Source organism: Callospermophilus lateralis, chromosome 2, assembly GCF_048772815.1.
Source record: "Callospermophilus lateralis isolate mCalLat2 chromosome 2, mCalLat2.hap1, whole genome shotgun sequence".
NCBI classification, from domain to species: Eukaryota; Metazoa; Chordata; class Mammalia; order Rodentia; family Sciuridae; genus Callospermophilus; species Callospermophilus lateralis.
The window spans coordinates 1,433,546-1,449,617 of record NC_135306.1 but is presented as its reverse complement, the minus strand read 5'-3'; the positions used below and the strand labels follow the sequence as shown (position 1 = coordinate 1,449,617).

Below are 16,072 nucleotides of genomic sequence, written 5' to 3'. Positions count from 1 at the left end.
ATGGGACTCCAGGGTCGCCAAGGTGCTCCCCTGAGGTGGGGAGCAAGCATCTGCAGGAGCAAGCAGTCCAAGAGGTGGAGACGGGAAGGCTGCCCTCCCTCCACATCCTACCTGGCCCCCAGCCCCCAGTCAGGGGGCCAGAAGACTCTCCCTACCTCTCCTTGCTCCTGTTGGGGGAAGAAGGGGCTGTGGGGCAGGAGGGGCTGGAAGGGCTTCCACACAGTGTAGCACAGAAGACCACCTGCTGCCCACCCCAGGGCTCAGGGCTGGGCACTGGGGTGAGGCTTGGCCAGGGTACCTGACTTGGGCAGCATGACCATCATGTCATCCTGGAGCCCCACTGTGGGGTAGAAGTCCTGGAAGGCCTTCAGAGCCTGGGGGCTGGCATCCTGAGTCCGACCTGGGGCACAGAGGGGTAGCTGTGAACCCAGCAGCTCCCAGGGCCGTGGCAGGCGAGACCTGCCTCACTCCACTCCTCTGAGAGCTGGCAGCAAGGTTGCCACCCTAGGTGGGGCCGGGAGGCTGACCAGGGAAGATGGGTCCTCACCCTGGAGAGGGCACGTGTTGTGTCTGCCCTTGGGGACCTCTCCAGCCAGCCCCCTCCCCATACTAAGTGCCTTGCCGGGTCCAGGCTGTGATTAGTGGGGGGCTGAAGCAGAAGGGGTGGGCCTGGGTCAGGGTGGGTGGGGCCGGCCCTGGGCTGGCCTGAAAGGGCAGGTGGGAGGGGGCTCACTGTAGAGCTGCACCATGGTGCTGAGAGCCCCCTCCAGCTCCTTGTAGATGTAGACCACCGCAAAGGAGCCATAGTCCGTGTCCGCCACACGCACATCCAGGTAGCCCAAGGCTGTGGAGAAGGTGCACATGGCCATAGAAGCAGGGCAGGGCTGGGCGACAACTCCCCCTGACCAGCCCACCCTGCTGCCCTAAGACCCAGCAGGTATCCTGGCCAAGCCCCACCCCAGCCGTCCTGGAGGGGGCGTGGCAGGGAGGCTTCAGTGCAAAGACAATCTGTGTCACCCCTGGGGAGCAATCCCAGTGCCCCCAGGACATACCTGGAACTCTGAAGTGGCCCTCGGAGCCCATCTTCAGGAATGTGGCATCCACCTGGGCACAGCTGTCAGCCCTGGGTGCATAGATGGTCACTACCTGCCAGGCACCCTTGGGTCCTCCCTAGCCCAGTCCACCCTAGGCAGCTCACCGTGGGAATTCCATGTGGACGTTGAGACAGCCCCCCTTGGTGGCATTGATGTCCCTGGTGGACATCAGCAGATGATCCTTCTTGCCCAAGAACACCTTGCAGTCAGACACCATGGAGACAACATACCAGAGGCCCGAGAACTGCAGGACAGCTCAGTGACCAGCAGGCCTGACAGCAGCAGCCGTACTGCCTTGCCCAGGGAGCAGGGAGACAAATGAAAGGCCAGAGAAGCAGGGACCTGCCTGAAGGTGGACAAGAGCTCTTGCTGCCCCCTTATGAGATGGGCCTGCAAAGGCCCTCAGCCCAGGGTTGTTTCTGGATTAGAGGGAAAGTGGGTCTGAAGCATGCCCTAGGCGAACCCACAACTGGCCCTGCCACAGCAGCTTCTATTCTCACTGGTGATGTTTCCAGGGGAATCAGCCCCCACCCCACCCAGGCACACCCAGAGGAGACCCAATACCTTTTTGGCATCGAAGTCAGGTTGAACCAGGACCTCGGCCAGAGTTGCAGACACCCAGAGCAGCAGAACCCAGCTCAGTAGGACCAGCCTCATCCTCAGGCCTGACCTCCAGCCCTGGCCCCCAGTCTCCAAGCCCCAGAAACCCTGGCTTTATACCCTAGCCCAGCCCTGGCCTCAGGAAGGGGCAGATGGGGAGTGAGCGGAAGGCTCTATGAAATGCCAGCCCCCTTTGTCCATTGTTGGGCACAATCACTTGGCTGTCCCCTCAGCCCCAGGGTCACTTCCTGCAGGGCTCCAGACATCCAGGCTCTCGCCTGACGCACCAGCTGAGGATTTGTCCCCAAGCCTGCCAGGCACGTCACTAACCCATGGCCCACCATAGCTGGCCACCCAGCCATGGCAGAGCTATCATGGCTTCCAGCCTCACACCCAAGCACCTCTGTCCACCCCCAGCCTGGCTGGGAGTTTGGGGGGCTGCTGGGAAGCATGAGGCCTGGGTCTGCTGGGGCCAGCAGGCCCCCATCCAGGTTTCTGGGCACCCAGCAGACCTTTCTCCCTCTCATCCCCAACTCAGTGCTTAGTCACCACTGGCCAGGCCTCTAGAGACCTCATCCAGGGGTAGCCTTTGCCAGCACAGTGGTGAGAGACATCTGGGCGCCCCCTTGCACCCCACAGCTGGGCTTCCTGAAAGCATGCCTGAGATAGGAGGAGGGATTAGGGTGGATTACGTATTCACAGCTGCCTTATCACCAGTTTCATAAGTGTCCAGGTGGAAGGACGCCTGGGAGGCGCCAGGGCTGGTGGAGGTGGAGCTGAGGAAGGCCTCTCCAGCTGACCTCTGTGTCGACACAGAGCACCAGGGACACCGGGCCAGGAGCAGCACATGGCCTTGGTACACCCGCCTTGGATTCTCAAGTCAGAGACCAGGGTCCACTCTGGAGGCCGGGTCAGAGAAAGACCCTCAGGCAGGTGCAGCCTGAGAACTGCTGTTCTACACACCATGAAGTCACTCAGGGCAGGCACAGCCTGAGGATTGCTATTCTGTACACCATGGAGTCACTCCGGGCAGGCACAGCCTGAGGACTGCTGTTCTACACACCATGGAGTCACCAGGGCAGGCACAGCCTGAGAGCTGCTGTTCTACACACCATGGAGTCACTCAGGGCAGGCACAGCCTGAGAGCTGCTGTTCTACACACCATGGAGTCACCAGGGCAGGTGCAGCCTGAGAGCTGCTGTTCTACACACCATGGAGTCACCAGGGCAGGTGCAGCCTGAGAGCTGCTGTTCTACACACCATGGAGTCACCAGGGCAGGCACAGCCTGAGAGCTGCTGTTCTACACACCATGGAGTCACCAGGGCAGGCGCAGCCTGAGGACTACTGTTCTACACACCATGAAGTCACTCAGGGCAGGCACAGCCTGAGGATTGCTATTCTGTACACCATGGAGTCACTCCGGGCAGGCACAGCCTGAGGACTGCTGTTCTACACACCATGGAGTCACCAGGGCAGGCACAGCCTGAGAGCTGCTGTTCTACACACCATGGAGTCACCAGGGCAGGCGCAGCCTGAGGACTGCTGTTCTACACACCATGGAGTCACCAGGGCAGGCACAGCCTGAGAGCTGCTGTTCTACACACCATGGAGTCACTAGGGCAGGCACAGCCTGAGGATTGCTGTCCTGCCCACCATGGAGTCTCTCAGAGCAGGCACAGCTTGAGGATTGCTTTTCTGTCTACCAAGCGGCCAGCGCAATGGTTTCATTAATGAGGTTCTTGGCATAAAGGTTAGCTAGCAGAGATCGAAATAAACACACAGACTCAGTTACCTTTTTCTATGACCAGGTCCGAGACGGCTCCCCTCTCTGGTTCCCTTGTCTAACCGCCCGGCAGGGCAGCAAAGGATTACTCAGGGCTAGCAGGAGAGAGAGAGAGCCAGCACGCCAGGGAGTAGCCTTTTATTGGGGAGCAAGAAATTCAGGGGAGAATTCCATCCAATGAAGGTTGAAGGGGGGGCCGCACTCCAAGGTCAGGGTCAGTGATTGGGCCTCCGGGGTCAGTGGTCAGTTACACCCCCACACGGACAGGTTCTCTCAACAGGAGAGGGCCGGGAAAGCTCCGACACAGCCAGAGCGCCTCAGACCCTAACCGGGAGTCACCCAGTCACATGTGAGAATGGCTCCCGACAGTTCTGCATACTGTGGAGTCACTCAGGGCAGGGAACAGCCTGAGGACTGCTGTCCTGCCCACCATGGAGTCACTGGAGCAGGCACAGCCTGAGGACTGCTGTTCTGCACACCATGGAGTCACTAGGGCAGGCACAGCCTGAGGACTGCTGTTTTGTATGCCATGGAGTCACTCAGGGCAGGCACAGCCTGAGGACTGCTGTTCTACACACCATGGAGTCACTCAGGGCAGGCACAGCCTGAGGACAGCTGTTCTGTACACCATGGAGTCACTAGGGCAGGCACAGCCTGAGGACTGCTGTTTTGTATGCCATGGAGTCACTCAGGGCAGGCACAGCCTGAGGACTGCTGTTCTACACACCATGGAGTCACTCAGGGCAGGCACAGCCTGAGGACAGCTGTTCTGTACACCATGGAGTCACTAGGGCAGGCACAGCCTGAGGACTGCTGTTTTGTATGCCATGGAGTCACTCAGGGCAGGCACAGCCTGAGGACTGCTGTTCTACACACCATGGAGTCACTCAGGGCAGGCACAGCCTGAGGACAGCTGTTCTGTACACCATGGAGTCACTAGGGCAGGCACAGCCTGAGGACTGCTGTTCCACACACCATGGAGTCACCAGGGCAGGCACAGCCTGAGGACTGCTGTTCTACACACCATGGAGTCACTAGGGCAGGCACAGCCTGAGGACTGCTGTTCCACACACCATGGAGTCACTCAGGGCAGGTACAGCCTGAGGACTGCTGTTCTACACACCATGGAGTCACTCAGGGCAGGTACAGCCTGAGGACTGCTGTTCTACACACCATGGAGTCACTAGGGCAGGCACAGCCTGAGGACTGCTGTTCCACACACCATGGAGTCACTCAGGGCAGGTACAGCCTGAGGACTGCTGTTCTACACACCATGGAGTCACTAGGGCAGGCACAGCCTGAGGACTGCTGTTCCACACACCATGGAGTCACTCAGGGCAGGCACAGCCTGAGAGCTGCTGTCCTACACACCATGGAGTCACCAGGGCTGGCACAGCCTGAGGACTGCTGTTCTGTATACCATGAAGTCACTCAGGGCAGGCACAGCCTGAGGACTGCTGTTCCACACAACATGGAGTCACTAGGGCAGGCACAGCCTGAGAGCTGCTGTTCTACACACCATGGAGTCACTCAGGGCAGACACAGCCTGAGGACTGCTGTTCCACACACCATGGAGTCACCAGGGCAGGCACAGCCTGAGAGCTGCTGTTCTACACACCATGGAGTCACTCAGGGCAGGCACAGCCTGAGGACTGCTGTTCCACACACCATGGAGTCACCAGGGCAGGCACAGCCTGAGAGCTGCTGTTCTACACACCATGGAGTCACTCAGGGCAGGCACAGCCTGAGGACAGCTGTTCTACACACCATGGAGTCACTAGAGCAGGCACAGCCTGAGGACTGCTGTTCTATACACCATGGAGTCACCAGGGCAGGCGCAGCCTGAGGACTGCTGTTCTACACACCATGGAGTCACTCAGGGCAGACACAGCCTGAGGACTGCTGTTCCACACACCATGGAGTCACTCAGGGCAGACACAGCCTGAGGACTGCTGTTCCACACACCATGGAGTCACTCAGGGCAGACACAGCCTGAGGACTGCTGTTCCACACACCATGGAGTCACCAGGGCAGGCACAGCCTGAGAGCTGCTGTTCTACACACCATGGAGTCACTCAGGGCAGGCACAGCCTGAGGACTGCTGTTCTACACACCATGGAGTCACTCAGGGCAGACACAGCCTGAGAGCTGCTGTTCCACACACCATGGAGTCACCAGGGCAGGCACAGCCTGAGGACTGCTGTTCTACACACCATGGAGTCACCAGGGCAGGCACAGCCTGAGGACTGCTGTTCCACACACCATGGAGTCACCAGGGCAGGCACAGCCTGAGAGCTGCTGTTCCACACACCATGGAGTCACCAGGGCAGGCACAGCCTGAGGACTGCTGTTCTACACACCATGGAGTCACTCAGGGCAGGCACAGCCTGAGGACTGTTGTTCCACACACCATGGAGTCACCAGGGCAGGCACAGCCTGAGAGCTGCTGTTCTATACACCATGGAGTCACTAGGGCAGGCACAGCCTGAGGACAGCTGTTCTGTACACCATGGAGTCAGCAGGGCAGGCACAGCCTGAGAGCTGCTGTTCTACACACCATGGAGTCACTCAGGGCAGGCACAGCCTGAGGACAGCTGTTCTACACACCATGGAGTCACTAGAGCAGGCACAGCCTGAGGACAGCTGTTCTGTACACCATGGAGTCACTAGGGCAGGCACAGCCTGAGAGCTGCTGTTCTACACACCATGGAGTCACTCAGGGCAGGCACAGCCTGAGGACAGCTGTTCTACACACCATGGAGTCACTAGAGCAGGCACAGCCTGAGGACTGCTGTTCTACACAACATGGAGTCACTAGGGCAGGCACAGCCTGAGGACTGCTGTTCCACACACCATGGAGTCACTCAGGGCAGGCACAGCCTGAGGACTGCTGTTCTATACACCATGGAGTCACCAGGGCAGGCACAGCCTGAGAGCTGCTGTTCCACACACCATGGAGTCACTAGGGCAGGCGCAGCCTGAGGACTGCTGTTCCACACACCATGGAGTCACTCAGGGCAGGCACAGCCTGAGGACTGCTGTTCCACACACCATGGAGTCACTCAGGGCAGGCACAGCCTGAGGACTGCTGTTCCACACACCATGGAGTCACTCAGGGCAGACACAGCCTGAGGACTGCTGTTCCACACACCATGGAGTCACTAGGGCAGGCACAGCCTGAGGACTGCTGTTTCACACACCATGGAGTCACTCAGGGCAGGCACAGCCTGAGGACTGCTGTTCTACACACCATGGAGTCACTCAGGGCAGAAACAGCCTGAGGACTGCTGTTCCACACACCATGGAGTCACCAGGGCAGGCACAGCCTGAGAGCTGCTGTTCTACACACCATGGAGTCACTCAGGGCAGGCACAGCCTGAGGACTGCTGTTCCACACACCATGGAGTCACTAGAGCAGGGACAGCCTGAGGACTGCTGTTCTACACACCATGGAGTCACTCAGGGCAGGCACAGCCTGTGGACTGCTATTTCACACACCATGGAGTCACCAGGGCAGGCACAGACTGAGGACTGCTGTACCACACACCATGGAGTCACCAGGGCAGGCACAGCCTGAGAGCTGCTGTTCTACACACCATGGAGTCACTCAGGGCAGGCACAGCCTGAGGACTGCTGTTCCACACACCATGGAGTCACCAGGGCAGGCACAGCCTGAGAGCTGCTGTTCTACACACCATGGAGTCACTCAGGGCAGGCACAGCCTGAGGACTGTTGTCCTGCCCACCATGGAGTCACCAGGGCAGGCACAGCCTGAGGACTGCTGTTCTACACACCATGGAGTAACTCAGGGCAGGCGCAGCCTGAGAGCTGCTGTTCTACACACCATGGAGTCACTCAGGGCAGGCACAGCCTGAGGACAGCTGTTCTGTACACCATGGAGTCACTCAGGGCAGGCACAGCCTGAGGACTGCTGTTCCACACAACATGGAGTCACTAGAGCAGGCACAGCCTGAGGACTGCTGTTCTACACACCATTGAGTCACCAGGGCAGGCGCAGCCTGAGGACAGCTGTTCTGTACACCATGGAGTCACTAGGGCAGGCACAGCCTGAGGACTGCTGTTCTACACACCATGGAGTCACTCAGGGCAAGCACAGCCTGAGGACAGCTGTTCTGCACACCATGGAGTCACTCAGGGCAGGCACAGCCTGAGGACTGCTGTTCTACACACCATGGAGTCACTAGGGCAGGCACAGCCTGAGGACTGTTGTTCTACACACCATGGAGTCACCAGGGCAGGCACAGCCTGAGGACTGCTGTTCCACACACCATGGAGTCACCAGGGCAGGCACAGCCTGAGGACTGCTGTTCTACACACCATGGAGTCACTAGAGCAGGCACAGCCTGAGGACTACTGTTCTACACACCATGGAGTCACTAGACCAGGCACAGCCTGAGGACAGCTGTTCTGTACACCATGGAGTCACTAGGGCAGGCACAGCCTGAGGACTGCTGTTCTACACACCATGGAGTCACTCAGGGCAGGCACAGCCTGAGGACTGCTGTTCCACACAACATGGAGTCACTAGGGCAGGCACAGCCTGAGGACTGCTGTTCTACACACCATGGAGTCACTCAGGGCAGGCACAGCCTGAGGACTGCTGTTCTACACACCATGGAGTCACTAGGGCAGGCACAGCCTGAGGACTGCTGTTGTATACAACATGGAGTCACTCAGGGCAGGCACAGCCTGAGGACTGCTGTTCCACACACCATGGAGTCACTAGGACAGGCACAGCCTGAGGACTGCTGTTCTGCACACCATGGAGTCACTAGGGCAGACACAGCCTGAGGACTGCTGTTCCACACACCATGGAGTCACTAGGGCAGGCACAGCCTGAGGACTGCTGTTCTACACACCATGGAGTCACTAGGGCAGACACAGCCTGAGGACTGCTGTTCTATACACCATGGAGTCACTCAGGGCAGGCACAGCCTGAGGACTGCTGTTCTACACACCATGGAGTCACTAGGGCAGACACAGCCTGAGGACTGCTGTTCTATACACCATGGAGTCACTCAGGGCAGGCACAGCCTGAGGACTGCTGTTCTACACACCATGGAGTCACTCAGGGCAGGCACAGCCTGAGGACTGCTGTTCCACACACCATGGAGTCACTCAGGGCAGGCACAGCCTGAGGACTGCTGTTCCACACACCATGGAGTCACCAGGGCAGGCACAGCCTGAGAGCTGCTGTTCCACACACCATGGAGTCACTAGGGCAGGCACAGCCTGAGGACTGCTGTTCTACACACCATGGAGTCACCAGGGCAGGCACAGCCTGAGAGCTGCTGTTCCACACACCATGGAGTCACTAGGGCAGGCACAGCCTGAGGGCTGCTGTTCTACACACCATGGAGTCACCAGGGCAGGTGCAGCCTGAGGACTGCTGTCCTACACATCATGGAGTCACCAGGGCAGGCACAGCCTGAGGACTGCTGTTCTACACACCATGGAGTCACCAGGGCAGGGACAGCCTGAGGACTGCTGTTCTACACACCATGGAGTCACCAGGGCAGGCACAGCCTGAGAGCTGCTGTTCCACACACCATGGAGTCACCAGGGCAGGCACAGCCTGAGAGCTGCTGTTCTACACACCATGGAGTCACCAGGGCAGGTGCAGCCTGAGGACTGCTGTCCTACACACCATGGAGTCACCAGGGCAGGCGCAGCCTGAGGACTGCTGTTCTACACACCATGGAGTCACTCAGGGCAGGCACAGCCTGAGGACTGCTGTTCTACACACCATGGAGTCACCAGGGCAGGCACAGCCTGAGAGCTGCTGTTCCACACACCATGGAGTCACCAGGGCAGGCACAGCCTGAGGACTGCTGTTCTACACACCATGGAGTCACCAGGGCAGGCACAGCCTGAGGACTGCTGTCCTACACACCATGGAGTCACCAGGGCAGGTGCAGCCTGAGAGCTGCTGTTCTACACACCATGGAGTCACCAGGGCAGGTGCAGCCTGAGGACTGCTGTTCTACACACCATGGAGTCACCAGGGCAGGCACAGCCTGAGAGCTGCTGTTCTACACACCATGGAGTCACCAGGGCAGGTGCAGCCTGAGAGCTGCTGTTCTACACACCATGGAGTCACCAGGGCAGGCACAGCCTGAGGACTGCTGTTCTACACACCATGGAGTCACCAGGGCAGGCACAGCCTGAGAGCTGCTGTTCTACACACCATGGAGTCACCAGGGCAGGTGCAGCCTGAGGACTGCTGTCCTACACATCATGGAGTCACCAGGGCAGGCACAGCCTGAGGACTGCTGTTCTACACACCATGGAGTCACCAGGGCAGGCAGAGCCTGAGGATTGCTGTTCTACACACCATGGAGTCACCAGGGCAGGCGCAGCCTGAGAGCTGCTGTTCTACACACCATGGAGTCACCAGGGCAGGCACAGCCTGAGGACTGCTGTTCTACACACCATGGAGTCACTCAGGGTAGACACAGCCTGAGGACTGCTGTTCTACACACCATGGAGTCACCAGGGCAGGCACAGCCTGAGGACTGCTGTCCTACACACCATGGAGTCACTCAGGGCAGGCACAGCCTGAGGACTGCTGTTCTACACCATGGAGTCACCAGGGCAGGTGCAGCCTGAGGACTACTGTTCTGCACACCATGGAGTCACTCAGGGCAGGCACAGCCTGAGGACTGCTGTTCTACACACCATGGAGTCACTCAGGGCAGGCACAGCCTGAGGACTGCTGTCCTACACACCATGGAGTCACTCAGGGCAGGCACAGCCTGAGGACTGCTGTTCTACACACCATGGAGTCACCAGGGCAGGCACAGCCTGAGAGCTGCTGTTCTATACACCATGGAGTCACTCAGGGCAGGTGCAGCCTGAGGACTGCTGTTCTATACACCATGGAGTCACCAGGGCAGACACAGCCTGAGGACTGCTGTCCTACACACCATGGAGTCACTCAGGGCAGGCACAGCCTGAGGACTGCTGTTCTACACACCATGGAGTCACTAGGGCAGGCACAGCCTGAGGACTGCTGTTCTACACACCATGGAGTCACCAGGGCAGGCACAGCCTGAGAGCTGCTGTTCTATACACCATGGAGTCACTCAGGGCAGGTGCAGCCTGAGGACTGCTGTTCTATACACCATGGAGTCACCAGGGCAGACACAGCCTGAGGACTGCTGTCCTACACACCATGGAGTCACTAGGGCAGACACAGCCTGAGGACTGCTGTTCTACACACCATGGAGTCACTAGGGCAGGCACAGCCTGAGGACTGCTGTTCTATACACCATGGAGTCACTCAGGGCAGGTGCAGCCTGAGGACTGCTGTTCTATACACCATGGAGTCACCAGGGCAGACACAGCCTGAGGACTGCTGTCCTACACACCATGGAGTCACTAGGGCAGACACAGCCTGAGGACTGCTGTCCTACACACCATGGAGTCACTAGGGCAGACACAGCCTGAGGACTGCTGTTCTACACACCATGGAGTCACTAGGGCAGGCACAGCCTGAGGACTGCTGTTCTATACACCATGGAGTCACTCAGGGCAGGTGCAGCCTGAGGACTGCTGTTCTATACACCATGGAGTCACCAGGGCAGGCGCAGCCTGAGGACTGCTGTTCTACACACCATGGAGTCACTAGGGCAGACACAGCCTGAGGACTGCTGTTCTATACACCATGGAGTCACTCAGGGCAGGCACAGCCTGAGGACTGCTGTTCTACACACCATGGAGTCACTCAGGGCAGGCACAGCCTGAGGACTGCTGTTCCACACACCATGGAGTCACTCAGGGCAGGCGCAGCCTGAGGACTGCTGTTCTACACACCATGGAGTCACTCAGGGCAGGCACAGCCTGAGGACTGCTGTTCCACACACCATGGAGTCACCAGGGCAGGTGTAGCCTGAGGACTGCTGTTCTACACACCATGGAGTCACCAGGGCAGACACAGCCTGAGGACTGCTGTCCTACACACCATGGAGTCACTAGGGCAGACACAGCCTGAGGACTGCTGTTCTATACACCATGGAGTCACTAGGGCAGGCACAGCCTGAGGACTGCTGTTCTACACACCATGGAGTCACTCAGGGCAGGCGCAGCCTGAGAGCTGCTGTTCTACACACCATGGAGTCACTCAGGGCAGGCACAGCCTGAGGACAGCTGTTCTGTACACCATGGAGTCACTCAGGGCAGGCTGACCCTGAGACAACTTCCAGAGCCCATGTGGGAGGGAGGCATGGCCCCTGGAGCAAGTAGACTGAGAGGGACCTGGCATAGGGGACCTTCCACACCCAGCCCCCCCAGTCCCAGCACAGCCACATCCCCAAAGGCCCCCTCCTGGGCCAAGTCTGAGGGCTTGATTGTGAAAGGCAAGGAGGGGGCACCCATATAGGGGTCCAGGGAAGTCCAGGGGCTCAGCCATGGACAGCCTCCACTGACCAGCTGTCCCAGAGGAGAGAACCTGAGGAAAAGGGCAGAGAGGAGAGGGGGAGGACAGGTGCAGGGTGAGGACGGGCTCGGCAGAGAGGAGGGGAGATGAATGCAGGGGCAGAAGGGAGCAGTGCTGCACCCAGGAGCCCAGGAGCCCTGCTCCCAGCTGCCTGGAAATGACAGGGCTGGACACACCAAGGTGGAGCCCCAGGCTAACCTACAGCCAGAGGGGTGGGCCCCTTCAGGCATCCCTAAGGGGATCCACCTCAGAAGCCATGAGATCCGCCCCCCAAATCCCTCTCCCCATTCCACCACTTCTGAAGAAGTCTGGGAGGGCTTCTCCTGACTTTACCCATAAGAGGGTAAGTGGCTGTAGCCACCCTCACCACCCACCCTCCCTCACCGTGGACCTGCTGGGGTGGGCCTCACCCTGCAGAGAGGCCAGCCCCTCCCACGCAGTGTCCCATGTCTACTTCCACTTTTTGGCTGGACACAGGGTTCACTTGACCAAGGCATGTCAGGGAGGCCTTGGGGTCAAGCAGGGATGGGGCCCAGAACCAACCCCTCGTGCTTCAGGGTGCCCAGTTAGGGAGATGGGGCTGCAGGAAAAGGGAGAGGCCGGGGCTCTGTTCCACCCAGTTCTGGGCCCAGCAATATAACCTGCCTTCAAGGAGCCAGTATGTAAGAACTGCCCCTTCCTACAGGAAAGCCAGGAGCTATGCCCCCACCAGCAGCCAGAGGTGAGCTGGTGATCAAGGCCATCCTAGAAGGTAGTTGGTGGGGCAGCTCAAGGTGCAGAGGGAGTCTTGAGCCCAGGCAAGGGAGGGAAAGCCCTGGAACCCCCTCTGAACCGTGTTGGGTTCCTAAGATGCCACCCTGGGAAGCCTGCAGCTTCCTGCCCAACCATGCCCAGTCCTCAGAGCGATGGAGGACTCACAGCCCAGAAAGGGAAGGGCAGGGGCTCTGGCTCTGGGGGCCAGACTGCCATCCTATCTCTCTAGTGGGAAAGGTCCCAAGGAGGGTGCAGCCTCACTGGGTGAGGAGTCTCCCTGACCTGAGACTCCTACAAAGCCTTGAGCATGGTTATCCTGCATTTGTGGGCCGTGGGGAGCCCTGTACAGGTGAACCCACAAAAAGAACAGCAGAAAGAACCAGAGCCCAAGGAGACCCTGAAGGGGGAACTCACCCCCACCCACCAGCTCAATCTAGGGACTCTGAGCTGTCCTGGGGAGACCCAAAGCCCTCCTGATGAGCACCTGGACGTGTCCTGACTCTGATAGGAGCTGTCAGGTTGTGCTGGGGTCTGCAGCAGAGGGGCTGGCATCAGCCATGCCAGGGGGACTGCAGGGTGTCAGGGAGGGTAAGCATCTGTGGAAGGGGTGCTGAAGAGGAGAAAAACACCCATGTCTCCTCCAGTGGGAGAAGCTGGGGTCACGCTCTGCCAGAGATGGGAAAGGCCTCCAGCCCCCACCTCCCGGCCCCACCTGATGACCAGCTGGGGGTGGGACCACTCCCTGGACTAGACTTCAAGGTACCTGGCCCCCCTACTTGACTCCTGTTCCTGGAGCATACCCCGGGTACAGGCAACTCCTGCTGCCTGCTCTGCAGCACCAGGGTGCCCTTGGCTGCAAGGAAGTGGTGGTTCAGTCTGCCTCCCATGGCCGCTGACCATAGGCTGCAACGTGGATTGGCTGTGAGTAGGGAGCCCAGACACGTGGGTCCCCAGAGGTCCACTCACGGCAGCAGCCCTCAGGATGGCCGAAGGTGGGAAAACTGTGAGATGGTGGTCTGGCCAGCACCTCCCCACGGAAGAACCCTGAGTGGCACACTCCTCGCAACTGAAACCCTCAGGGTCACTCCAGGGAAACTGGGCTGCACGAAATACCACACAAGAGACAGAGACACCTTTTTCTTTGGTATCCTGTGACGGTTCCTCTGACCTTAAGGGTCTGCAGAAAGAGAGAGAGAAAGAGAGACCAAGAGAGAGGAGCGCATGCTGAGTCTTTTTATTGGGGAGAAGCCATTCAAATGAGGCAAGGGGTCAGGTGTCAGGGGGTTCAGTCTAGCTCTGGGATGTCTGCTGTCAGCAGGTTGACTGACAGGTAGGAGGCCACGCCCAAAGGCAGAGCAAGAGAAGGGGACACACAAAGGGTGTTTCCATGGAACATTCCATCCCAAACAGGACAAAGGGATAGTATCAGAAAGAAACAGGTGAGCATAGCTCAATCCATGAGGTGACACTCCTACGGCTGAAGACCTGTCCTCAACCTGCGGGACCCGGGCAATGTCCAGGTCACTACAAGATGTAGTGATGGTCAGAGTCTCTCCACTCCAGGACGGAGAATGAGAATCATTCAGACTGGCTGCCCTAGCCTGAGCATTCCTGGAGCAGAACCTTGACCTCTGTCTGGGGAGGGGGCCGGTGGTAGAACCCTTGGGGTCATGATCTATGCATCAAAACCTGGGGTCACTGGAGCCTGTGGAGCGTCTCTGCACTCCCCTGCACCACTGGCCTCCTCCTCTCCCCAGCCCCTTCTAGTTAGGGAGAAAGGAGCAGGGCCTGGACTTCTGCCCTTGAGTCCCTGCTCCCAGGGCCCCAGACTCATGCCCACAAGCTGTCCTGCCACCCCACAGGTTTTCCAACGAGGAGTGAAGGCTCTGTAGATTTCTTCCAGAACTGGGAATCCTACAAAGAGGCTTTGGCAACCAGGCACCAAGTTCTGGGGGTGCTCATGACAGGGGGTAAGACAGTGGCCCTGGGCCAGAACCAGGCTTTTCCCCAGATGGGGCCACCCACCAGGACCTGCCTGCACCAGGCCTGGGCCTTGGCACTTCCCTTCCCTCTGTCCACCCATGCTGCCAGGAACTAAGAGCTCCAAATCCACCTGTGGGATTTCCATGGAGCCTCCCAAGACGAGTATAGCTGATTCCAGTGTCCAGAGAACTGAAGTCCAAGCTGATCTGTGGACAGATCCCAGAGAAAACTGGAGGACACCCACCCGAGCTGGCCCTGGAGAGCTGACAGTTATGGGTCTTTCCAGGAGACTCCCTGTTGAGTCACAAGGACATTCCCTTCACAAGCCCCAACCAGGACAAGGACACGAACAGTCTGAAGAATTGTGTCTCTGTGTCCACAGTGGCCACCATGCAACCTGAACAGGTGCAGCCTGCCTGGCTGCCCAGGGAGCTTTATATTCAGGGCACTGACTAGTTGACTGGCGCAGGACATGGTTGCTCCTGCCAGGCTGCTGAGAGGAAGATCTGGGCAGCCTAGGCTGCAGGAGAATGGGTGTCTGGCCCAGCACTACCAACCCTGCAGCCATGCCCAGCCAGGGGGCGGTGACGAACAGGGTCACACGTGGAGGGGGAACACACTGAGGGAAGAAGAAGCCCGTGCTCCGCTGGCATGCTGTCTGTGTTGTACCCCCTCCCGTCCCTTCACTCCCTCCTGAGCACTGTCCAGCACATGACCGGTATGCAGGGACCACTCCATCCATGACCTTAACAAGGGTCAGACAACCAAAGCATGGGACCTGAGAACACCCCCAGAGGCCCTGCCAGGGCTTGGGCCAAGGAGGCATGTGGCAGGCAGAGGGAAGGCCCCAGGCATCCCTGCTGGCCTCAAAGCCTAGGCCCAGAGAGCCACCAAGACTACCTGACCTCTGGCCACTTCCCAGAGCACCAGGAGGAGAGAGGAAGCAGGCAGCTGGAGCTTCCAGGACCCACTTCCAGGAGCAGACCCATGGCTGGGGGAGGGCCAAGATCAGCCCTCACCACAGCCCTGCACACACCCTGGCCAAGAGGCACAGCAAGGTTGCCGGGGTAGAGCTCCCCTCCAGCAGCCTCTTTACCACGGCAGCTCTTCCACCACCCTGGTCCCTGAGGCCGCAGAGCAGAGGGGCCACCGCTGGCCTCAGAATGCCAAGGGGCAGGCAGGCAGATGGGAACCCTGCAAGGATGAGGGACCAGACAGTGGCCCTGCTGACAGGCAGCAGAGCAGATGGCCACAGCAGGCATCAGGGCCTCACCCAGAAGGAGAACAGAGGCCTTGGGCAGACCCTCCCCCATTACATCTGGGGAAACCCAAGCTCAGGGGTCTGAGGCTTGGGGAGATCCATACCTCCCTCACTCTCAGGAGACCAGCCCACCCAGAAG

At 59.1% G+C, this 16,072-nt stretch overlaps 1 protein-coding gene across 1 annotated transcript; it reads right to left on the bottom strand.

Moving 5' to 3' along the window:
* Positions 1-260: 260 nt before the first annotated feature.
* Lcn15 (lipocalin 15) lies at positions 261-1,751 on the bottom strand. The gene is made up of 5 exons (XM_077108743.1): positions 1,659-1,751; positions 1,199-1,338; positions 1,053-1,123; positions 734-844; positions 261-400 (listed from the first exon to the last, which is right to left on the bottom strand). Exons 1-5 carry the CDS (start codon positions 1,749-1,751, stop codon positions 261-263), a joined length of 555 nt encoding a protein of 184 aa, XP_076964858.1.
* Between the last annotated feature and the right edge of the window lie 14,321 nt (positions 1,752-16,072).

What these genes read in the sequence shown, in the direction of transcription:
- Lcn15 (XM_077108743.1), bottom strand. Translation starts at nt 1,751, where the DNA reads ATGAGGCTGGTCCTACTGAGCTGGGTTCTGCTGCTCTGGGTGTCTGCA. An exon ending in GTCCACATGGAATTCCCACG is followed by an intron (nt 1,124 to 1,198) that starts GTGAGCTGCCTA and finishes CTATGCACCCAG; the next exon opens with GGCTGACAGCTGTGCCCAGG. An exon ending in CACCATGGTGCAGCTCTACA is followed by an intron (nt 401 to 733) that starts GTGAGCCCCCTC and finishes TCTGTGCCCCAG; the next exon opens with GTCGGACTCAGGATGCCAGC.